Genomic DNA, 24,809 nt, shown 5'->3' on the forward strand with positions numbered 1-24,809 from the left:
GGTGGACACAGCCAACAAAAAGATCTGATGAACCCATGAGTGCCAAGGTTAGCATAATCACTCTCTTTTCCTAAATTGTTCTTTGACAAACATGGCACATGTAACATTGAGTTCAAAAATCACAATCCAGTGATGTATCTCATTGATCTGATGAACACATGAGTGCCAAGGTTAGCAAATAATCACTCTCTTTTCCCAAATTGATCTTTGACAAACATGGTACATATAACATTGAGTTCAAAAATCATAATCCAGTGATGTATCTCATTGCTTTACCTGAGCTACGGAAGCACTTAAAATCAAAGTTTGACATTGACATCAACCCCCGCAGGGAGGTCGAGCTGCATCAGAGAATCTATTGTCTGGGCAGTTGGGTATAGGATGTCAATGAGGCGCTGGTGGGTTCGGATCTCAAAATGGAACCGGGCGTCTTTGTGAACGTGTGGGGACTTGAGAAGACAATAGATTCGCTTTTTGGTTGGAAGGGGCACAGGGCCCATGGTCTTTGCATTGGTTGTCCTTGCAACATCCATAATCTGCTTGCATGAATCCTCGATCAACGGCACCCAATAGGACTTCAGTTTGATTCGTATTTTCTGCTTTGGTGCCATCTGATAACAAAAACAATATTTTCAGCTGGTGTATTTTGCCGATACAAAAAGCCCATAAGAATAATGTAATCAAGATGACAAGGGCCCATTAATTCAGGTTAAGAAGAAATTGAGCAACCAAAACAGAAAATCGAAGAATAAATATGCGGGCTGCTCTTGGAGAATCATCAATAACCTGCAACTCCTAAACTATGAAAGTAGGTTAAACAATGTGATGACAATGTTTTATTTTCCACTTTTATTTTTGAAAGATAATAGAAATTTATAGGAGCAAAAGGGAATGAGTTAAATGAGAAAAGGAGCCTAGATGGCCTCAAAAGAAAAGAAAGAAAGAATATGTGCAAAACCAACAGACAAAACAGAAACAAAACTAAAAACAGGCGCCAACAAGTAGCAACTACTGATGAGGAACACATTCCCAATACAAAGGACATCTCTATCCTCAACTCCACTCGCTAATGAATCCACAGCCTTGTTTGCACTTCGAGGAATGTGCAAGTAAGACGGAGAAAGGTGTCTAATCAAGCCCTGGATTTCCAATGTCAAGTTTGCTAATTGTCATGGACCTGCTGTGTCTAGACGCCCAAAATGTAACGTTAGCGGAATTGCCACCAACCCAAAGTGGACTGGAAATAAAAGACCCGTGAGAGAGCCACTACCTTCGGCTTAATTGGAGTCCAAAAGGACCGAAACACCAATCAGCCAGGAATAATTCCTCAACAACCTCACCCATCTCATTCCTAAACACTACTCCCATGCTAGCAGGACCAGGTTTCCTCTTGAACAGCGATCAAAATTTAACTTTAGGCAACTGGGTTGCGTAGAAGGAAACCCATCTAACCTCAATTTAATCCAGACTCAACAGAGCACCACAACGATACAAAGTTTAATCTCACTCGCCAACCGCCATGGAGTGGAACTTTTATTCTCAAAAATCCTTGTATTCATCTCATTCAATAATTAGAACACCAGGATAAATGGAAAGATTTTCCATAGAAAAATTCCTTTATTATTCGTCCAATACTTGAAGAGACCCAGCATCAATATTATTTCGGAATCTACATCAATATCTTGAACACTTCAAGAGTCCAAACAACTAAGCGAATTCAGTGCCTCAATATGTTAGGAACCCAGAACCTTCCAAAACTTGAGTTATACTCTGGTATCAAACCTACTTTTTCAGAGATGACATCAGAATCCAGATCATGATAAATTGTAAATTTACTGCCTGATGGATCACAATATCAGAGACACCACCTTCTGCAGGAAGCTTAGAAAGACTGTAAACTGAAAGCTTGAACACATAGCTGCAGACCAAAAAATTTCAACATTGCATTTGTAGTAGCAAGAATCAGAACGACGCAGCGCTAAACGACAGAGTTAAATTAAAATCTAACAACAGCAGTTGACTAATTTGTCTTGTTACTATAAGACATTGACATGTTGGTTTTTGACAAGAAAGTTTTAACTACATAACGAGTGAACAGATAATAATGCCTGCAATAATGATTCAGGATGGACATGAACAGACTGAATAATTGCTTACAAGCATAATAATTATCTGAGGTAGATTCAAAGATCAAAAACAAACTCTTCATCAAGTTTTTGCCTTTGATTTATACTTCAAGTATTAAAAATTTTGTGTGGATGTATTTCCTTGATAGGAAAGCACCAGGAATGTAATTAAAATAATGAGAATTTAGGGTATGCAGACCCAAAATAAATTTCTTATATGATATTGAAGCCCCGTTTAAAAACTCCCCAAGTCGATCATTTATTCGCTCAAGTCAAGTTGGTTTTTGGCTCCACTGAGTCAATAAAAACTCCTTCGACTCGCCCAAGTCAACAAAAAACATGCCGCATCAACTCAACCGAGTTGACTTGACATTACCATGGGTGATTTCTCGTCGGAGTTCGAGTTGTTAACGACAGGATTGAAGGCAAAGGAGGTCTTTATGAGATACTTCACATATCTGTGTTTTCTCTATGGTTTAGAAACCAGGTGGACTTCTTGCGACTTCTAAAATCCTGGAAAAAACACGAACATATAAGAGTAGTATTAAGAAGCTAGAAATTTCAATGCCTGTCACAGACTAAAAATTTTAAACACATCCTAAGAGGGAAAGTGATACAAAAATACATCAAAGAGTCTTCAAAACTTATTACAGAAGACGACGAAGAAAAGAGGGCCCAATTGAGCCTAGCTGATGACATCATGATTATGTCAGCACAGCACATTGTTGGTGTCAGAAGAGGGCCCATATGTGGTATCAAAGTTGAATAGAAACCTCCCATCCATGGGTCTTTTTGAATGAATAACTTTTGGGGCATTTTTTTCAGAATTTTCTATGTTTGTTAAGATGGGTTTTAGAGCTTATCTATTTTGGATGGGATGAAAATCCCACTTTTGTGATTAGGAAAGTGTCATCAATAGAATTTGAGGGATTTTATGGGTTTCAGACTTCTTTCTAATTGAGTAATAGGCTAGGATTGATTTTCTATGTAAATAAGGGCTATGAAAGATCCAGGGGGCTTATTGGAGCATATTGGTGTCAGAGAATTTATATGATGCCCGACCATCAAAATCACAAGGGCTGGGTGTCAAAAACCCTGCCCCTTGATTTTTTATCTAAGTGGGAAGTCAAAAAAGGTGGTTTGACCAAGATCAAAAATCAAGGGGCAGGGCCTTGTGATTTTGACGGTCGGGCATCATATAAAAACTCTTGTTGCCAATAGAAGGATTATTGTTTTCAACACCTTTACTATCAACCTGGGCTTGAGGTTTTCCTGTCCAAATCAGATCGTGGTTACTACTGCTTGTTTTTTTCTTCACATGGATCTGATCTGAAGATGCCTGTATTTTTTCTATGAAAGTATAAATATGACTAATTCAAAAATGAAACATGGAATAATAAATAAAGAGAATAAATGAAATAAAGTTAAGAACTTCCCCAATTCTTGTGATTCGTTCGATTGTTGATGACGGATCCGATTCAAACGGAGAAGAAACGGGTGAGGGTGGGCAGCGTAGGCTTTGTGTGAAGGTCGAGATCGACACCAGTAATCGTTGTGTTGCCCCAAATTGAGATTGCAGAAAGTGAGAAAACAGTAAAAATGGAGTTATTTGGCCTCACTTTGTCTCTTTGTTGTGAGAGAATGAGAAGAGATAAGGGAGAAAAGGAGAAGGAGCCTTTGTCCTTTTGTCTTTTCTTCTGAGAAAATGAGATAGGGAAAGTGGTAGAAATAAAATGAGAGGATTCTTGGGAGTGGTAATAATTTTGTAGAAAAGTAAGAGTAGTAGTGCTTTTGGGAAGAAAGATAATCCTTGAGAGATGAGCTTTTTGTCTACTTATAGAAGAAGAATTGAGTAGGAGAAGTTTTGGGAGTCTTTTTGTAAGAGAAAGGTGAGAGAGAGTAGTGAGAGAAGAGAGTGTCTTGTCTTTTTTGAAGGTGAGGAAGAGTCTTTTTTGGATGGAGATGTTTTTGTCCCTTCTGTAGAGAGATGGAGAAGAGAGAGATGTTGGAGATTAGCCCAAAATTGAGGAAAATATGTATCTTTTCCTTGGATTTTGTGGTATTCATTTTCGAGAAAAAAAGATAAAAGAGGGGTGTAAGATAAAAATAGGAAAGCCACCATTAATCATTTGTAGGTTGTCTAGCTAAAATAAGAAATGTGATTTTAAAATATTTAACAAATGTGTAGTATGAGAAATGAGTGATTTTAGAAAAAAAACAAAGTCTCGGAATGCCATTTTAAGGATGAGAGGTGATTTGGTTAGACTTTTTTTTTTTTTTTTTTTATTTTGTGTTTACATTTGCCACGCCCGAATTCCCTCCTTTCGCCTAATCCTGAAAAACCATACGCTTAATACTTGAAGTAATCAACTACACACATAAAGATCCTTCAATCTGTGTATGCCAAAAAAATAAACCATTGTCAAACCTAAACTTAAATACAAAAGCCTAAACGAAATTACCATGTCTGACCAATTCACTATACCAGAAATCACTAATGAAATGCCAAAATCCACAATATCACTCGAAATACACCAATTGTTAACATAAATGAGTCCCCTCCAACCACAGCTGAACAAAAATTAGAGGCTATTGCAGTATTAAACCAACGTCTCGCTGCCCTTGCAGCTGAAAACATTTAACTCCGCAACCAAATCAAACCCATTACTTATTGAACCAAGTCAATCACACTATAACCCCCCTCAATTTACACATTGACCCACTTCCATCCACAAACATCACACAACCAACACATTCCACTCACAACTTACCTCAAACTCAAACATTAAACTCACCCCCTATCCAAACTCCTCCAAATGACAACCTAAAACAAACCATACAAGACATCGTGGACGACCAACTAGCTAGCCAGAACAACCATACCATCTCTCTACAAGACTTTTGCTCGCTCCCATACCCTGACTACATATCAAGTCCTCTATGCCTTTTCCCCGTAACTTCATTATTCCACAATTCACCAGATAACGTTGTATGTTGTTGCCCCAAAGCCTTCTAATTTCCTTTCACCACTATTTACCTTGTCAATATTCTATATTCCCACGCCCATCTTCTGGCTACCCCATGTCTTCACATGGGGCATCCTATAAGCACTCTTTCTCATAACATCATCTTATACAAAACTAGGACCTCCATTTTGTTCATGTGTTTACTTCTTTACCACTTGTTACATACAACAAGTGACAAAGAGAGGCAAATGTAAAAACATAAAATTTTTAAAAAATCAAAAAAAATCAAAAAGTCTAACCAAATCATCTCTCATCCCTAGAATGCCATTCCAAAATTTTCTTTTTTCTAAAAATCACTCATTTCTCATACGACACATTTGTTAAATATTTTAAAATCACCTTTCTTATTGTAGCTAGATAACCCAAAAATAACTGACAGTGGCTTTCCTATTTTCATCTCTCACCCCTCTTTTATCTCTTTCCCCCAAAAGGAATATAACAAAATACAAGAAAATGATACATCTTTCCCTCAATTTCGGGCTAATCTCCAACGTCTCTCTCCCTCTCTTCATCTCTCTACAAAAGAGACAAAAACGTCTCCATCCATAAAAAATTCTTCCTCTCCTTCAAAAGAGACAAAATACTCTCCTCTCACTACCATCTCGCTCTCTCTCATCTTTCTCTTACAAAAAAAGACTCCCAAAATTTCTCTTACTCAATTCTTCTTCTACAAGACAAAAAACTAATCTCTCAGGATTATCTCTCTTCTTAAAAGCACTATTACCCTCACTTTTACCTCTTAAGAATCCTTTCATTTTATTTGTACCCCTTTCTCTATCTCATTTTCTCAAAAGAAAAGACAAAAGGACAAAGGCTCATTCTCCTCTTCTCCCTTATCTATTCTCATTCTCCCACAACAAAAAGAGAAAGTGAGGTCAAATAACTCCATTTTTACCATTTTCTCACTTTCTACAATCTTAATTTGGGACAACACAACAATTCCCGGTGTTGATTTCGACCTTCACACAGGGCCTACACGGCCACCCTCACTCGCTTCTTCTCCGTTTGCATTGGATCCGTCATCAACGATTGAACAGCATAATCACAAGAATTGGGGAAGTTCTTACCTTTATTTTGTTTATTCTCTTTATTTATTATTCCATGTTTCATTTATGAATTAGTCATATTTATACTTTCATAGAAAAATACAAAATTTTATTTTTTGTGTTTTCAAAATGCCTATGGATTTAGTTTCACAAAATTGAAGGTCTCCATTGGTGGATTTCCTTGATCTGAAATTTCACCAAGAAACTTCAGCACATTAAGACATTTGAACCATTTTCAGTACAAAACATATCAGATCAAGATCTGTATTTCTCTTCTTGGGTTTGAGTTTTTCCACCGATTATGATGCTCTAACCCTTTTCAGGGATTGAGATCTACTTTGGAATCGAGTTCTTTCACCGTTTACAGTATTATGAGCATTTTCCTTTCATGGACTGTGCTCTTTAACTGTTAACAGTGTTCTGAGCCTTTCTCTCATACTCCTTGATTACAGAGTAGTCATCCCCTGTATTCTAAACCTTTACTGCATTCTGCAATAGCTTTATCTGTTTTGAAATTTTAGAGATCTGAGATTTAGTGTAGACCCTGATTTTTAGTGGAAACTCTTCAGGTCTACTTCTAGATCAACAAATCAGGTGCTGAAATTGTTCAATCAGAATCCATGGGAAAAAGCCTAAATTATTGACGTTAGATATTTAGGAACTTTAGAGACAGGCTTTGATCTGAATAAATTAAAATTAATAAATTTTGGGAAATCATATTTACGCCCCTTTTGATCACCAGGGACAACCAGCACCAGTGTACAGGGCAATCAAACTCACTGGATTTTTCTGACATCAAGCACATTAGTCCCCCTTTAGTCATTGATACAGTGGCACTAGGTGTCCCTAGTGATCAAAAGGGGCGTAAATATCACTTCCCTAAATTTTGTGGTTGTAATTTGATTACCAGCCCCTTGCATCACAAAGAAGAACCATCTAAAAAAATTACAAAAAAAAAAAAAACAAGGCATCCAATGCAAAAAAATTCCTTTTCCTCAAGTTTTAATTATTATAGGACTACATAAGTCTTGTTACAAAAGAAATGCTACTTAAGCATCAGAAGAAGAAGAGAAATTTATTATTTCCAGCCTATTGCATTGCCAAGAAATAAAATATTGAATAATGACGTCATTTGGGTCCACAATGAAACAGACAAATCAATCAAATTATTAATCAAGAGTAATATTTACGTGGCACACATGAAAAATATTCGTGAATCGATACATAATGTAATTTGTTAGTGAAGCTTGCTATCTTATATTGTTCATATTGTTAATAGAGAGTTTATTAGTAAGGACATATATGCAATTAATTTCTTTCGAGTAGTTTATATATGCAATTAATTTCTGATATGAAAAAAATCAAATACCATGAGATAGAGAAACCATAATCTATCTATTCTCTTTCCTCTTCCAGCGATCTTCTCTTCTCATCTTCTCCTCACTTCTCTAAATCCTAACTTTGTATCAAAACTTAACACATCAAGGAAGAAGAGATTTGATGAAACCAGGAAGCATAAAAAATGACCGAACTACCGGCGAATTGTATTGATATGAGAAGAAATTTGATGGTTAGATTTGTCCCTTCAAGCTCTATTATCCATCAAAGTTCCATGCATTTTGGAGTTTGTTTGATGTCGTTCCTCTTCATTCTAGCATTTCATCGAGTTTATGAGGTTTCTACTTCGAATTGTCAGTTTTAAAAAAAATATGAGGTTTCTACTTGGATTTCATTTCCTGATCTGACCAGGGAGTTTTTATCAAAAGATCACAGAGATTTGGTCGTTTTATGGAAAATCATGTTGAATGGCGCCCTATTGATTTGGAAACATTCCAGAGCAGCTATGTCATTTTCAGAGCCGTGCTAAGGTGGGCATTCAGGTTGGGTTCTCATCCTGCTCATGTGGACGTCCAAGTTGGGGTTTTCATCTTGGTCATGTACTTTTTATTCTTTTTTTGGTAGGTAAGCTGGGATCGAACCTGCGTCCTCAAGGTTGAGAAACAAAGCCTCGGCCATTGAGCTACAGGCCCAACCCCATGTATTTTTTATTCTTGCACAGTTGCATGTGAATAGCAACTCCATCAACATAGTGGAGTTTCTTTGGCTTTATATGTAAAGGTTGGGATCCTGCATCAGAGAATTTTTTTTCTTGTGCATTTGTGACTCAGTAGTGTTCCTATGACCTGTCCGGGAAGGATGTCTGTGGTCAGTCAGGCTTGGTAATGTCAGTACCCAGAATGATAATCCTACCTTACAAATCACAACTGTAAAGCTCAATAGCAATAAGCAAATAACTAGCGATGCAACTTGGGTCGGGTTTTACCCAACCCACATAGGCCTAGCCCGAAAAAAGTCGTGGGTCGAGTTCAAAGCAATGGCTCATGGGCTAGGTCGGGCTTGGGATTGAAAAACCCGAAGCATTGTTGGATAGGTTCAGGTTTAAACGAAAAAACCCAACCCAAGCTTGCTTTATTTCCATTTTATTATATTATTAGTATTCGTCATGAAACCCTCCCTCCCTCCCTCCATGGATCATTTTAGGTCCGTTTACATGTGGCTATACCCGAAACCCTTACCCTCTACTCATTTTATCAAAACCATCAAAGCTCCTATTTTACAACACCAGACTTCTTTCTTTGAAAAACCGAAACCCCTTCTCTTCCAAATCCCCGTTTGTTTCTACAAGTTTTTTCCCTCATACCTTCTTCTAATTTTCCGTTTTCTGCTTATATCTGCAATTTCTCTCTCTTTTGTGGGTTCTGGTTCGAAATGATTGGTTGAAGGAAGGAGAGATAAATCACAGAGGGGGGTAGCCATTTGGAGCCAGGCAGTGAAGAGAGCTTTACGCTGAATAATAGAGGGTCGCTCTCATAAACCATCAGGAGCTTGCATTATACGACGCCTTGCAGACGCAACACTAGCTCCATGTTTTCTTTTTCCACAAGCTTGAGCATTCGGTAGCAAATCTCGCTGATTCTATTTGCCATGGTGGGGGTCCATAGACTCTCAGAACTATGTATCTTCGCAGTTTCTCAACTTCTGATGCTAGGAAAATTTGTCATCTCTTGTTCAAACAATTCATGGAATGAAGATCAAGAGGATAATCCGAAAATTGACAGGCCTGAAAGGTGCTTCTGTTGATATCCATGATGGCTTTCCAAAGGAGGCCTCAATCAAGAAAAATGCCAATAAAATCTCCGATGATATCTGCACCTGCACTGGCCGAAGTACCGCCATGGACAGGATCCAGGATGGAATCCAACACTAGGCATTTGTAGTTCTTTTGACCTGTATGCCCACTGCCCGAAATTCTGTAAATCTTCCTCCCATCCTTTGATTCTCAAGCTTTCAGTTAATGGGACTTGCACAAAAGAGTTCAGTTTGTTCTGTTCTAATAATACAAGGGTCAGGTGTTGCCTGCTACTAGGTATCAACCAGTCCTTGTCTCTGAACCTTACAAGTATTAGCCTTACATGTGTTGCTATTGCAACTGTTACTGACCTCCAATTCCATTTTTTCGGTGCCTATATAGCATTGGTATGGATAATACCTAATGTAGTCAACAAGATATTCTGGTCCAATCTATTGCAGCAGCATAATTGGGATTGTGTTAGTGTATGTTGTGATTCCTTCCAAACATTCTCCTTGCCTGGACATTGATTACTGCCCACAATGAATACTTTTTTTCCATTTCTAAACTTCTACGATATTGTGGTGCACTTGTATCTAGGGTGTGGAAAAACCTGGTCTGACCTTTGGCCTGACCTGACCCGAAAAACTATCTCGGTTAGGGTCAGGTTTAGGAATCTCGGGTTTTTACGGGTAGGGCAGGGTTCTGGAAAACCCAACCCACCTGACCGAGTTGCAACCCAACAAATAACTACCTTGCATGGTTAGAGCTACAGAAAAACTTGATCCCAAGGCTTTGAAATGTGAGTTATTGGGATGCTCAATGACCCTGAAGGGTACAAATGTTATCATCCTCCCCCTACGAAGGAGTTTGAGAGCATGATTAGAGATGAACAAGATCGAATCCGAGGTTTCAATTGAAAACAAGAGTGAAATGTCAGAATATAAAATATGTGCTAAAACTAGCAATTGTCCCACAGGATCAGATAAGGTCCGAACTTTAGATATGTTTAATTCAGGATATGTGGTAGGAAGCCCTTGTTACCAAAAACTGGAATCATTGGGAATATCAAATTTGGGTACTTTTTGAATTCTACAAATTTTGATTTAACTCAAGAATTGATCCAACCGTAGATTCAGATCCGGCCATCAGATGGTGCGATAAGTTGATTCAAATGAGACGAGTCACTTCAGAGAATCAATAGGTGTAATAAATTGAAACTAAAGAGAAAAAATTTAGAAGTGTTAGAAGTAGAAGAGGTTGGGATAAGAAAATGGAAGATGATAACTTACTAGAGAAGAAGAGAGATAATAAGGTTGGATTCACCAAAAAAACGTAAGGCCTCACACTAAAGGGCTCCTAGATAACCCACCATAGGAAGTCAAGGCCTCACGCCATGACTAAAGTGAACATCAAATCCGCTGAGTTGCAAAGCTGTAAAAACTTGATATGGAATCTCTAGTTGCCAATCTTTCTAAAACTCCTATGACTCCTTAACTGATATGGAATCTAACCAATTAACTTGATTCAACTAAAATAGCAACAAATAAGATACAAACTAAGCTAATAAAAGCACTCATTAGCCTCTCTCGTAAGAAACTTTCATTTATTCTTCTGCCACTACAATTGACGCTTGTCAAATTAAATAAAAATCCTAATACTGCAGCGGGGACATTGGGGATATTGGCGGGACTATTCCATCTTAGTGTCCGCCCGCCCCAATGTTTATACAAAGGATTACGTATGGGCAATATTGAAACTGTACATTCTAGTAGTTTCGCTACTGTCGTTTTTGCAGCTTTCGTCGTTGCTGGAACTATGAGGATAGGGATACTTCCCCTTGCGAAAGCGAACAACGGAATCAAGTGAGCCCCTCTCTCCACCTGAGAAAACCCAAATAAGGGGAAAATCTCAATTTGCACAACCTTCCTATGGTCAAACTTGTAGCAGATTTCAATTTTACCCCTCAATTGAAGTGGGTGGGTAGTGGTGGTGGTGGTGGTGGTGGTGGTGGTGGTGGTGGTGGGTGGGGGCGGGCTCTTGGCCTTGAAGGTGCTCGGAGTGACTTCCTCTCGCTCTTTTGATCAAAGATGGTCCCCATCCGTATAAGATTGTGGCATATTCTCATGCTGTGGGAAATTATGGACCAAACTAGTTTGGGCCGCATATTGAATAGGTCCTATAGTTTTTTGGACTTGGAGCGTGGAGGGGATGACTTTTGTTGTAAACAATTTCCTATAGAGTCAAACAATTAAGGTTACGAACAACAAAATGTAAAGTTTATGGTAAGTAAATATTACGAAGACATTCCGTTATGGTTGCAATTTTTTCAATTACTTTAGTGGTTTAACCATAGGCTAGTACATTATTGTTTTAAGTGGAGGGGTACATAGGTTTTATATTTTAACCTACCCAATGCAAGGTTTTACTTGGTGATATGGTGATAAGAAAATTTGTAGCACTACAGATTGGAGCCCTTAAACATATGGTGTATCACAACCATCCCTAGAGTAATTTCCTCTGCTCAAGCAGTTTTGGAAAACAACCTCCCCAAAGAACTCCATTTTTTATAATCTGATGTTTTATAAAAGCATAAGTGTATTTGTTCGCAACAAATTTCACATGGATGAAAAAAGAGAATCGCACACATAAAATGCATTGAGATCAGATTTCCCTCTTGCGAGAAGAGGTTGTATTAATTTTGGTAGGGATCGTACACTTCCGGCTCTATTGGCTGTTAATTACATTTCTTGATGAAAGAAAACACCTCGGATTATCCATCAAGAGGTTCCCTATCTAAATACAACTTCATGGAGATCTGATTTTTTTGAAAACAGATCCTCTCGGACGCGACATGGTATTTTTGACTCGATGACATATCTTATGACTTATTTTCGACTCTTTTGTAAAGGGTCTTCTTGGGAAAGTGACACCTCTGAGTCATCTCCTATGATTTTATTTAGACTATTTTGTAAGAGAGTCCTCCGGAAGAGGAACTCCCTTGAGTAATTTCATCATTCCCTCAGATCCCGGAAAAGAAAGGTCTTCCATTATCTTTATCCCGGATCCCAGAAGAGAAAGGCATGATTTTATTTCGACTCTTTTGTAAGAGAGTTCTCCGGAAGATGAACTCCCTTGAGTCATTTCATCTTTCACCCGGATCCCGGAAAAGAAAGGTCTTCCGTCATCTTTCTCCCGGATCCGGGAAGAGAAAGGTCTTTTGTCATCTTTCTCCCGAATCCCAGAAGAGAAAAGTCTTCTGTCATCTTTCTCCCAAGAGAAACTTAGGGAGAAGAGGGAAAAGAGAGTTGTTAGTCTTTGAGATATTTTTTACCTTTTTTCCTTCTTCCCTTCTTCTCTTCCTTTGAGTTGAGTTTTTCTCCAAAAGATCTGATCCTTTTTCTAAAGGATCTTCCTTCTATTTATAGAATTCACTTGAAGTGGTTGGCAACTGCCACCTCATCCCTTATCTCTCCACTCCACGATCTCCACTTCCCCTTTTGTGGGGAGTTACGTAACTTCCTCTTTTTGAAAAGTGGATGACTCACTTCTTCTTTTGTGAGAGTTATTCTGTTCTCTAAAATTTAGGGATCTCTTTTCCCTTAGTCGTGGGCTCCTTTTTTTGTTTTCTCTTTTATTAAAGTACTTTAACTTTATGTTTATCTTTTTTTTTTTACTTTAGGGAATAATGTGATGCATAAACACCCCTTTTCTCTCTTCGTATTTTTCTAAGAGATTTTACTATTATCCCATTTTTTGTAAAATTACGAGTCCAACAATATTACAAGAGAAAAGCAACCATCCATAGTGTTCTGTTTTAACTTTAAAGGAATCACAGTTTCAGATGGAATTCGCCTCTACCTCAAAAAGTTGCAACCAACACGGATATCTTTGGAAGGAAAGCTAGTGTTAGGGACCTCTCAACATTCACTTTCTACACCTCACTCATGGATTATGAAGCATATGGTTGGAATGAAATAATGCAAATTAGTGAACTAAGTCAATGCACAATGCACTTCAGATTATTTCAGTGGATGTGACGGCTACCCTTTCATGCATCTCAAGCAAACCTATTATGACTAGTGGAAGTCCAAGGTCTAAACTTGAGTCATTTGCTGATCCCTAGTGGACAACTAATTGTAGCAATATGTGGAGTCCCAATATGGTTCTAGTAAGGCATTTTATGATTACAAGTTCGCAACCACCAATTGGTTTCTTGTCAAGTTGCTAAGCAGCTGTAGAGGAAGATGTGGAAGCTAGAAGTGAGTATGGTGTCCTTTTGGTTTTTCCAAGGAACGATATGAATTAGCCAATTCAGAGGAATTTCTTGTGGAATGATTCGGAGGAAAGAAGATTTCATTTAGTTAGCTGAAAGATGGTCTGCAGGTCCAAGGCCGATGTCTCGTTTGGCTTCAGGAATTTAAAGGCTTCAGAATAACTCTGATCAAAGTATTTTAGCAAATATTCCTATTTACTATTTGTCTATATTCAGGTATATTGTTAGTGCTGCTGTGTGTATTAAGTAACTGCAGAGGAATTTCTTAAGGGCTGATCCTGAGGAAAGAAGGTCATTTGATTAGCTGGAAGGAGGTCTGCAGACCTAAGGCCGGAAGTAGTTTGGGCTTCACGACTTTAAAGGCTATGAGAAGAGCCCTTTTGCATAAGTGGCTTTGGCGATTCGGGGAGGATAGAATTATCTTTTGGAGGCAGTGGTCGAGAAGTATGACGCAGTATTCGATCGATTGCTACGGGTATGCAAGGGCTACTTTCTTGAGAGACATTATGAAAGGTCTGTTGGGCTTCCTTAGAGGGACTCGATACACTGATAGCAAAGGGAATCGGGTAAAGTTCTGGACAGATTTGTTATGTCGTGAGATACCGCTGCAAGAAAGATTTCCAGATCTAAGGAGTCTTGAGGGATTCCTTGGGTGAGGTTATTTGGGCTTTTTCCGAACCTATTGGATGGCAGATGCTAAGAAGCGGAAGTTAGAGCCATTCGCCATGGACCAAAATGACTAAATAAAGAATCAGTGGATGCGACGATCGTCGAAGGAGATTCCAAGAATGTCGTTAGATGGCTTAGAGGGTTGGCAGTTCCACCATGGAGATTTGTCCATCTTATTTTACGAGATCCAAGATCGGATTGGACAATCCTCAATCATTTTCAATCACATAAGGCAGTCGGCTAAATATGTGGCAGATAGTTTGGCTAGAGGTGGCGTAGGTAGGCCGAGGTTAAAGATGTTTGACACCCTACCTCCGTGATTGTAAATTTTTTCTATTTGTTTCCTTTACTTGTTTAGTGGGTTCTTTGTATCTTAGAGGTCGATTTTCTCGGTCTTGCCCATTTCTTTGAATGAAATTGCAAATATTCAAAAAAAAAAAAAAACAGAAGAAAGACTTCCAGATCTATTTGATGGGGCATCACATCTAGAGAGAACAGTTAGAAACTCCTTCGTTAGAGATCAAGGCAGAGCAAGCTGGCCGATACCTTTACTTAAGAATTTCTTCGAGAGAGGAATAGATAGGGTAGTATTGCTTCTAGAGACTTTGGACTCAATTTGTATTAAGAAGGATATAAAAGACAAGAGAGTCTGGATCTGGGACCAAGATGGGGAGTTTTCTTGATCAGAGAGTTGAAATATTTGCATGGACAATCTACCTTAACAAAATCTTGATGATCGACCATCTGCGGTCATAGGCAGATAATCATAGATCACAAGGCAAGACAGCAGGTAGCTCACATTCTATCCACTGCTGGGTGGCTAGAGAGATTTGATACTTCGTGCTTGTCTTGTTTGGACTTGAAGTGCAATAGGTTTTCCCATAACACATTAAAAATCTTTTCAAGGGGTGGAGCTTTGCCTCTGTGGAATTTGGCTCTTGCGACAGTTTCGTATAGCACTCCTCGAGCTGATGTGGTGAATACATAATGAAAAGCATGAGAAGGACAACGGCCACCATGACAGTACAATCGTCGAGATCAGCGGCCACTAAAAAGGAACAGCTTCCCCTGAAGCAGCACTGTGGTGAGAGTGAACATAACAGGGCCTCCTCCTGAATGAGAGCCCAATGGATAGATCTGCAAACCAAGGGATCGAACAGAGAAACCTCGGCTGGGAAATAGGAACGATCCATCGAGCAAAAAAGGGCACACCAAAGGCACACACAGGAGTAACAGCGAAGCACCACGAGCAGAAACACCAACTAAGCAGCACAACGCCAAGCGCAGATAACCACCGATGGGGAAACTATTGGACACAAGGTCGACAGGAAACCATCACCTGGAGAGAATAAGATAAGGAGGAGATAACCAACCAACGATGGGAAACTATCGTCTCGTGACAAGGTCGGCGGCATGAACATCATCGCCTGAAGATATGAAGAAAATGAGGGAGAAGATAATCAACCAACGATGGCGACACCATCGTCTGAAGACAAGGTCGACGGCATGAACATCGTCGCTTGAAAAGAGTCGACCAAGGTGGGGACACTATTGTCCGGAAAAGAAGGTCGACGGGAAACGAAGTCGTCGCCTATAAAAGAGCCGACCAACGATGGGGAAACCATTGCCCAGAAAAGAGAGGTTGACGGGAAAATGAAACAGTCACATGTGGGAGACCATCGTCCTGAAAAGAAAGCCGACGGGAAAACCGAAGCCGTTGCCTGTAAGAGAGCCAACCAATGATGGGGAAACCATCATCCGGAAAAGAAGGTCGACAAGAAAACTGAAGCCATCGCCTTAATAGAGCCGACAACGATGGGGAAGCCATCGCCTGTAAAAGATAAGGCATAAAGCCAGAAACTAATACGTAAAACTACGCCAAGAACATGGAAAGGAAACAAGGGAAAAAGCTATAAAAGAAAAGTGTCGATGATTATCAGCATCGTCGATTCCGACAAAGTTGTCGACGAAAATTCTATTGTTTTGCTGCATTTACTCTATGTAATCGAAAAAATCCTCACCCACAGCCATCCATGCATCAACATCCCAAACATTTCAAAAAGACACAACGAAGGAGTTTTGATGAACGGCGCAATGAGAACGATTTGAAAAGGGAGTTGCCTCATCCCCGGATGGCAACATATGAAATGTTGACTAATTGCAGGATAGAGAAGAAGAAAATGAGGGAGAAGGGGAAATACATTCGGAAAGTGCGCAAGATCTGATTTTTCACCAACTAACAAACGATTAATCTCCAACCTTGAGGACAGGGTTGATTCCAAGAGGGAATGAATGTTACGTGCTTATCTAGCCCCACTTGGCTGGAATAAATTAGTTGAGATGTTTCTTATTTTTTTAGATTTGCTTTCCAGTTGTTTAGTTTGTGTAGCAGTCTTAGAGATAAGGGTTATCTAAAGTAGGGATTTTTTACAAATAACTTGTACGCAGTCTTTTTGGAGAAATGAAGAAACTTGCTTCATGAAAGTATGTTTTGTGCACAAGGAGGACTGATCCTTCCCTCGAAGTGGATCAAGAGGCCGATCTTCCCTCTAAGAAGATCAAATTTGTTGCGAAACAATTTAGGTTCGTAACAGCAACCCTTCATGGAATTAAGCTCCATCAGTCCAGGGATTTAAATAAGGTGGTCATCGAAGGAGACCCCCTTAATGTCATTAGATGGTTGCGTGGTTCTATCTCGGTTCCTTGGAGATTTGCCCCCCTTTTTTTATGAAATAAAGGATGGGGTGGGCGATGCTACAATCACTTTCGCTCATGTCAGAAGGTCAGCTAATAAAGTGGCTGGTAGGTCGGGTAGAAAGGCTGATTTATGAGGAACTGGGGCTCATCCCGCATGTGTATATGTTCATTGCTGAGTTTGGCCAAGGAGGGTGTGGCAGGGGCGGAAGTAGAACAGTTTGACTTTCTCCCTCCTTGATTTGCATGTTTCTGGTTCCTTTAAGGCCCATTTGGATACCTCAGATTTTGTATTTGGATTTGGAATTGAATTTTGAATACAAAATGAGTAGATCCGCCACTCACCAGCTCATGTTGAGGGAGGCAGAGAGGGAAGGGGGTACTTCCTACTGGAGGGGACAGGTTGAGGAGCAAAGAGGTTGAAGGAAACTGCCGGATCTGTGGATTTCCAATTACTTATTTCCACAGCATATTTGCAAATCTGATTTATTTCACTGTCAGTCGCTGATTTGAAAATCCAAGGATTTCATCCGGATCCGAATCACAACTCAAAATGGGCTGCAAATGTGAGAAATCCAAATCAAAATCTTCTCGGCATCCAAACGGGCCCTTATTGTATTTTCTTTGATGCTTTTGATCCTATAAAGATTTTCTCGGTCTTTTGCTTTTTAATGAAATATTTTGCCATTTCAAAAAAAAAAAAAAAAAGGTAGAGAAGATTGAAGTGATTTTTTTAGTTTTTGTTGGGAAAGTTGTCTTGTTTATCACAGTTTAGTGGGAACCTAAATTAGAAACAAGTGTTTTTAGATTTATGGAAAACACAGGTTTTATATAAGAGAGAAAACGTGTCTCATGGGTTGAAGGGAGTCTCTTTGTGTGGCAGCTGCAAAGAGGAGACATGGAGGGAGGGAGAGAGAGTTTTCTCTCCGGGGGGGGGGGGGTTTCTCTTGGGTCTCCCTTGTGTACGGTCTTGGTTGAGAAGCAAGGGAAAAGTTTGCGGGTTTGTGGGTTCGGATCAATCCATTGTAATCCTTATAATTTTGATTTCTCATAGTGAGAGAGGGCGAGCCTTGGCGCAACGGAAAGGTTGCTCCATCTTGACCTGGTGGTCATGGGTTCGAGTCACAGAAACAGCCTCTCTACAAAGAAGGGGTATGGCTGCGTACATCTAGCCCTCCTCATACCCCGCAATGGCGGGAGCCTCGCACACTGAGTCGCCCTTTCTATAGTCGAAGATCGTGTTCTGACCTGTGGATGTAGGCATCTTAGCCAAACCACATTAAATCTCGGTGTTCATCTTGTGGCTTGACTTTGTTTTTACTATTCTGCTTGTTTGTGCACGATCGGATCAAATTTTGTCCGACAAATTTTCTCAACAAGTGGTACCAGAGATGAGTTTTGAGTGATCGTTGCGGGGAGGTGGAGTGATCATGGGTGTTGTGATTGGATCGTGGTTACATAGATCATTGGTAGAAAGATTATACGTGAGATTCTCATTCGAGGTGGAGACCTACAAAGAGAAGTGCAGAGTGACCTGATATGGCAGTAAAATCGAAATCTACTCAATTCAACATTGGGAGGTTCGAGGGAAACGACAGTTTCACCCTATGACAAATGAGGGTGAAGGACATCCTTGTTCAACAGGAACTAGGAATTGGCTAAGGTGTTGAAAGGAAAGGATGAGAAGAAAGGGAAGATGACAAATGTTGAGTGTATCATATTATATCATCTGGCCAGGGACACGGTGACTAGTGTTCCTATGATCTCAATAGCTGGTTGGAAACGGAGTGATGCGTGCATTCGTAGGGTCTCTTTCATAGCTAATGCAGAGATGAGTTTCTAAGTTGCAGACGATGGTGAGAAGGTGAGAGTTCTTGAGATGGGGAAGATGGATCGAGATCCCTCACCAGGGTTGACTTGGTGAGCTAATGTGTTGGCAGCTATATGTGCATTGGCCGTGTTGATTGAATTAGGAAAAGCAAGAACCCATATGATTTGATGGTGGTGTGTATCTGGTACTTCAGAAGGTCAATGGGACTTTGCGACGACAATGGACCGGTGACGACATCAACAAAAAATCTTCAGGTGGTTGGAAAACAAGCCAAGGTGGAATTGTTGGGAAAGTTGCTTTGTTTCCCACGGTTTAGTAGGAAGCTAATTTTGAAAAAAAAAAATAGTGTTTTTAGGTTTTTTGAAAGAATAGGATTATTTATAAGAGGGAAAACATGTCTCTTGGGTTGGCGGGAGTCTCTTTGTGTTGCGGCTACAAATAGGAGCTAGGAAGCACGGGTACTACGCCCCGGGTACGTCCTAGGTACGTACCCCATTTTTATTTTTATTTTAAAAAACCCAATTTTGGTTGTTGGGTGCGTGTCGGCTTACCGACACCTCCTGCTTCTTTTATCTGGTGTAAATCCCTCATGTGCTTCTTCTCTCTCCTCTCCTGTACTCAATATTTACATGTTCTTTACAATTTTATTGTCCATTTACTTACGATTTACATGTAAATAACGGAATATCCCCCATTTGGATTTATTAAAAATAGTGTCAAGACCCAAATCTAAAAGGAAAAAAAGTCAACTCTCTTGTTCTAGTACAAAATCCGAAGAAAAATGGTTGGGTCAAAATTTTAACTTTCTTAACTTCCAAACAGTGGGGTGTTTTTCAAATTTTAAAAATTCATAAAATCTATCATGTCCAAACATTACTAAATCCCAAAAGTCCGGCATAAAAAATCCCATAATTTGGAAAAAGAAATCTTTATTGGTTCTACCTCCTATTTTTTATGAAGAGAATGAATCTTTTTATCGAAGGATCAGAAAAAAAATCGGTCATCTTATCAGGCACCGGTCAACACACTGGCGACTGACTTTTTTTCTAATGAATGATGTATTGATGCCTCATGTTATGAAAAATATGGAACTTAATAACTTATGAAGTGAAGAGTAATATTAGAATTTTTCATTTTGGTGATGTTATTATTATTTAATTGCTCTCCAATTATTATTTTTAACTTTTTATAAATATATAATAAAATATATTAAAATATATTATTATATTCGGCGTACCCGAACGTACCCGTGCTTCATAGAATAGGAGAGAGCATTCTCTTGGGTCTCTCTTATGTACAGTCTTAGGTTGAAAAGCAAGAGAAAGGGTTGTAGGTTTCAGATCAATCCAGTGTAATCCTTGTAATTTTGCTTTCTCATAACGGAAGATCGTGTTCTATTATCACAAGTGGATGTAGGCACCTTAGCCAAACCACGTAAAATCTCGGTGTTCATCCCCTGGCTTGCTTTTGTTTTTACTATTCCCTTCGTTTGTGCACGATTGGGTCTGATTTTACCCCGCAGATTTTCTCAACAGCTTTGTATTACATTTCTTTTATACCGTGACAAAGACTTACACCACACTCAACTCCATAAATTCACAAGTGCATAAATAAATACAACAGACTCAAATTGAAACTAAAAAAATAAAAATAAAATAAATACGAAAGATAAAATAAATACCATTTCAACATCAGCATCAATGGCGAGAGGAGAAGAACCAGGACCATCAGAACCCTCCACCTAAATGTGCCAAAAAACACTAATAAAACCTTAAAACATTGAAAAAAAAAGGCTCACCATTTTGCCTTCATTTAAGACCTAACTACAAGTTCTGATAAAATAAAAAAGCAAAATACAAAAACCGACCTCAAATACTACAGATTCGGCAACTGGGTCTGTGGTTTCTTCAGTTTCCAAAAGCTCTGGAGCTGCAAAAACAGTAAAGGGGTAGGAATTGGAAGAAATGGGGGTTGGGGATTTTAATGAGTGGAATTTTGCAATATTTGTGGGGAATGAGAAAAGGGTTGATTTGGGTTTTAGGGATATGGAGGAATTGTAGGGTGGGAGAAGAGGAAGAGTTGCAGAGATTGAAGAAATCGCCATGGAAGATTGGTTGGAGTTCTCTCACTCTCGGCCAAGAGCACTCTGCTGTGACATATTTTCTATCCACTGGGTTTATCGATAGGGTAATGATATCGGCACTGCCTTTTTTATAATTACACTAACTCACTTTGTCTTTTATCATCTAAACATGCGCCAGCCTAATGTTATTACTTATTAGGGTTCAAAAAAAGCGCACGGAAGCCAACTAATAGGAAAAGACAAAACGAGTTAGTGTAGTTATCAAATATGGTAGTGCCATCGTCATTAACCATATGGACCTAATCTAATCTATCTATCTATCTAATCTAACTACTAAAGGCAAAATGATGGGTTAATGTGTTCCACTTTGCCAAAAATTCCGTCTATATCCTAGTTGTATTATGCCTATTCTCTTCAATAAGACGTTATGATATTACCTACTTTCTTTAGGGTAAAATCGTAATCTAGCTACTATATATATAATAAATATAAATATAAATATATTATAAAGAATAAAGGCAAAATAATGGGTTAATGTGTTCCACCCTTTGCCAAGAATTCCATCTATATCACAGTTGTATTATGTTTATTCTCTTCAATAAGACGATATGATATTACCTATTTTCTTTAGGGTAAAATCGTAATTTAACTACTATATATAAAGGCAAAATGATGGGTTAATGTATTCCACCCTTTGCCAAAAATTCCGTCTATATCCCGGTTGTATTATATCCCAAGTGTATTATGCTTATTCTCTTGCATAAGACGTTATGATATTACCTACTTTCTTTAGGGTAAAATCGCAATCTACATACGAAAAGTACTGACACGGGTACCTTTCTATGACAATTACGGAAAAAAAGTATCAAGAAGAGGTAAAGACATATGACAATGACTAAAGAACTACTTGATATTACTCATTCAGGACACTTGCAAAATATTGACGGATTCCGGGCACCTTAAGCGAAACAACAATTATGGAAACCTCTATCGATTGGAGGGCTAGGATCAACCTATGGAAATGATAATGATTTTATGGCCACAACCGATTGATGTTGTGTTCCATCACATGGACGGTTTGGATCAACCTATAGCCCTCTATAGATCGTAGGGTTCAGATCAACCTATGAAAATTATTTTTGGGGGCCCATCTAATGGACGGTTGGATCAACCTATGGTACGGGGCCATACCGTACATTTTAATCAAGTGAGGAGTGTGATCATCAAAATACGGTGAGTAGTGCTATTACAAAATACAACCTATGGAAATGATTTTATGGGCACAACCGATTGATGTTGTGTTCTATCACATGGACGGTTTGGATCGACCTATAACCCTCTATAGATCGGAGGGTTCAGATCAACATATGAAAATTATTTTTGGGGCACCACCTATGTAGGAAGTGGCCCATCTAATGGACGGTTTGGATCATCCTATGGTACGGGCCATACCGTACATTTTAATAAAGTGAGGAGTGTGATCATCAAAATATGGTGAGTAGTGCTATTACAAAAACTTCGTTGTTTTAGCGCTTCTTTATCAATGTTCATGTATTAATAATTTTTCTTTTACCTTTAGGATATAGGGTGTATTCCATATTACTTTCTTAAGAGGATGTTTTTCAAGGATTAATGCAATTATTATTTTTTAATGCAATATTATGTTTGATTGACAAATGTTTTGAGCTTTTGAGAGCAATTACTGATATATTTAGCCTATTTACTTTCACCACCACCTCGCTTTATTTTTCATGTATTATAGCTTTTTTCCCTTTTTTAAAATCAACTTTTATTTTCTCTTTGATACTATTGCTTATTTACTCTAAAAGTTATATTTTGACCATGCTTAATGGCACTTTGAGTTTTCTATATGTAATTCCTCCAAATATCTTGCTGATGTTCTTAGGAATTTTTTTGAGCTTTATCCTTATTCGGATTTCTTTTTTATGATTTTTCATGTTTCAGATCTCTACAAGAAGAGGTTTTTCAACAATCATATGTCAGATCACTATTCGAGGGACATCATTTCAAGATTCAAGGATGGTGAGCAATCATGGATATGCCCGCAACGTATGTTTTTTTTCTCTTTTCTGGGTATCTTTGGATATAGTGTTCTCTTTTTGTTGGCTTTCATGGATTTAGGTTTTGGCTGACCATCCAAAGTAAATGTCCACCTAATTATATAGATGGATGCTTGGCTACTTTTATTCCTATTTTGATTGATTGAAAATCTTCTTTTTTTTTTTCATTTCTTAAAGCATTGTTTGTTATATTCTTAGTATGAAATATGCAATGTATGATCTGAGAATTCCTTTGGATTATATTTGCATTCTGCTTGAATTGCTTTTATAAAGTTCAATAATCACATTATGTGGGCCACTTCATGCCAAAAACAAACCTTTCGCCATCCAAACGAGCCTTATAAAACTTAATTTGTGATTATTCTGACTGGAAATTGATTGCACGCATGACAAACACAAAGCTCTAATTAAGCCATTTTGAAATTTTAGTACAATATTAGATTACCACCTCATTTTACACTATTTGAAGTGATAGTTGGATAAAGTAATATTGTTTTCCCTATCATATATCAATAGAATCTACGCAGTTGTTCCTTTTAATCCAGTCCAATATTAGATTGCCACTTCATGTTGCACTATTTGAATTGATATTTGGGTCCCTCGTGCAACGCACGTGCATTTTTACTAGTGATTTAAAAGGTGAGCTCAGGTTAAGCTTTACACCTACTGTGCATGTGAAATGAACGGTCTAGATCACCAAAGATATTTCCATGTGTATAGTGGCCAGGAAAGGTAGGTTGTGTGTGCCTCCCAGACCTCTATAGATCAGAAGGTTAGGATTATCCTATCAAAATAAATTTTGGTGCACAACCTTTTTAACGTTGTGGCCCAATATCCACACATCACTTACTCTTTGCAGATGACTTAATTATTTTTTCCACTGCAAACATGAATTCAACTAGGCTGTGCTCTGTTGCGCCACTCCGGCGGGAAAGGAAATGGAAAAGGGTTATTTTTTGCTAAAAGATGAAATTATGGGCGTTCTATTGCCATATTGTGAAAATCTAAGGATCCTACATGGATTCCATTTTGCTGATGTGTAACGTCAAAATCCACTCTTGAAATTCCGTCCCACAGCAAAGGAAAAGGCTAAAATCTTGGAGGAATTGCCCTAGTCGAGACCTAAAAATAATAAAATATCGAAAAGCTTAACTCTCTCTCTCTCTCTCTCTCTCTCTCTCTCTCTCTCTCTCTCTCTCTCTCCCTTCCTGATTCTGGTTCAGCAGGCCACATCTTTGGGCCGCATGTTTGGTTCGCTTGGCTTAGATGGGAGGTTTCATGGCAGGGAGATGAGGAGGGGGTTTCATGGCAAAGGGGTTTTGATTGATGCCCATCAAAGGGGTTTCATGGCAGGGAGATAAGGAGACACCATTATTGGGGTGATACAATCAGTCTTGGATTTGAGACCACTGTGATGCTCACTGTTGCTATTGCACGAAGAAGAAGATAATGATCCAAGACGATCATTTTAGTTTTTCTTCCCACATAACGCCTTTTTTTTCCCATGTTTATGCTTTTCTATTTCTTTTCTTTTTCATTTTTGCCACATCATTTCTCAGGGATTCCATCTTAAGGAATGCAACAGAACACAGCCCAGGGACAAGTTTGGATACCTCATATTTTTGTATTTGGATTTGAGTTTTGGATAAAAAATACATCATTCATTATTTCATCCCGTGCTCATGTTGTACGATAGAGAGGGAGAGTGGGAAAGGGAGGGAGGGACGTCTGGCTGCTGCAACAGCAAGGTCGAAGAGGAACGAGGGTGAAGGTAATTGCCACAAATATTGATTTCAAAATAATGTTTTGCAGAACAAATTTGAAAATCAGATTTTTTTTCACTGTTT

The 24,809-nt window shown here is 38.8% G+C and overlaps 1 protein-coding gene across 1 annotated transcript; it reads right to left on the bottom strand.

Moving 5' to 3' along the window:
• Positions 1 to 106: 106 nt before the first annotated feature.
• Positions 107 to 20,957, bottom strand: LOC143855933 (Ribosomal protein S10p/S20e family protein). The gene is made up of 3 exons (XM_077365979.1): positions 20,666 to 20,957; positions 20,480 to 20,539; positions 107 to 611 (listed from the first exon to the last, which is right to left on the bottom strand). The coding sequence occupies exons 1-3, from the start codon at positions 20,900 to 20,902 to the stop codon at positions 300 to 302; spliced, it is 609 nt and encodes a 202-aa protein (XP_077222094.1). The 5' UTR covers positions 20,903 to 20,957; the 3' UTR covers positions 107 to 299.
• Positions 20,958 to 24,809: the final 3,852 nt, after the last annotated feature.

The sequence above is a fragment of the Tasmannia lanceolata genome, unplaced genomic scaffold (assembly GCF_043159265.1).
Source record: "Tasmannia lanceolata isolate RefF3 unplaced genomic scaffold, GAP_Taslan_0.1 ptg000003l, whole genome shotgun sequence".
NCBI lineage: Eukaryota > Viridiplantae > Streptophyta > Magnoliopsida > Canellales > Winteraceae > Tasmannia > Tasmannia lanceolata.

Bases quoted from the DNA above. Each gene is read 5' to 3' on its own strand.
- LOC143855933 (XM_077365979.1), bottom strand. From the start codon at position 20,902: ATGGCGATTTCTTCAATCTCTGCAACTCTTCCTCTTCTCCCACCCTAC. The intron at 20,540-20,665 runs GTCGGTTTTTGT...TGGCACATTTAG, and splicing joins CCGAATCTGTAGTATTTGAG to GTGGAGGGTTCTGATGGTCC. The intron at 612-20,479 runs GTATTTATTTTA...TTTTGTTATCAG, and splicing joins TTGATGCTGATGTTGAAATG to ATGGCACCAAAGCAGAAAAT.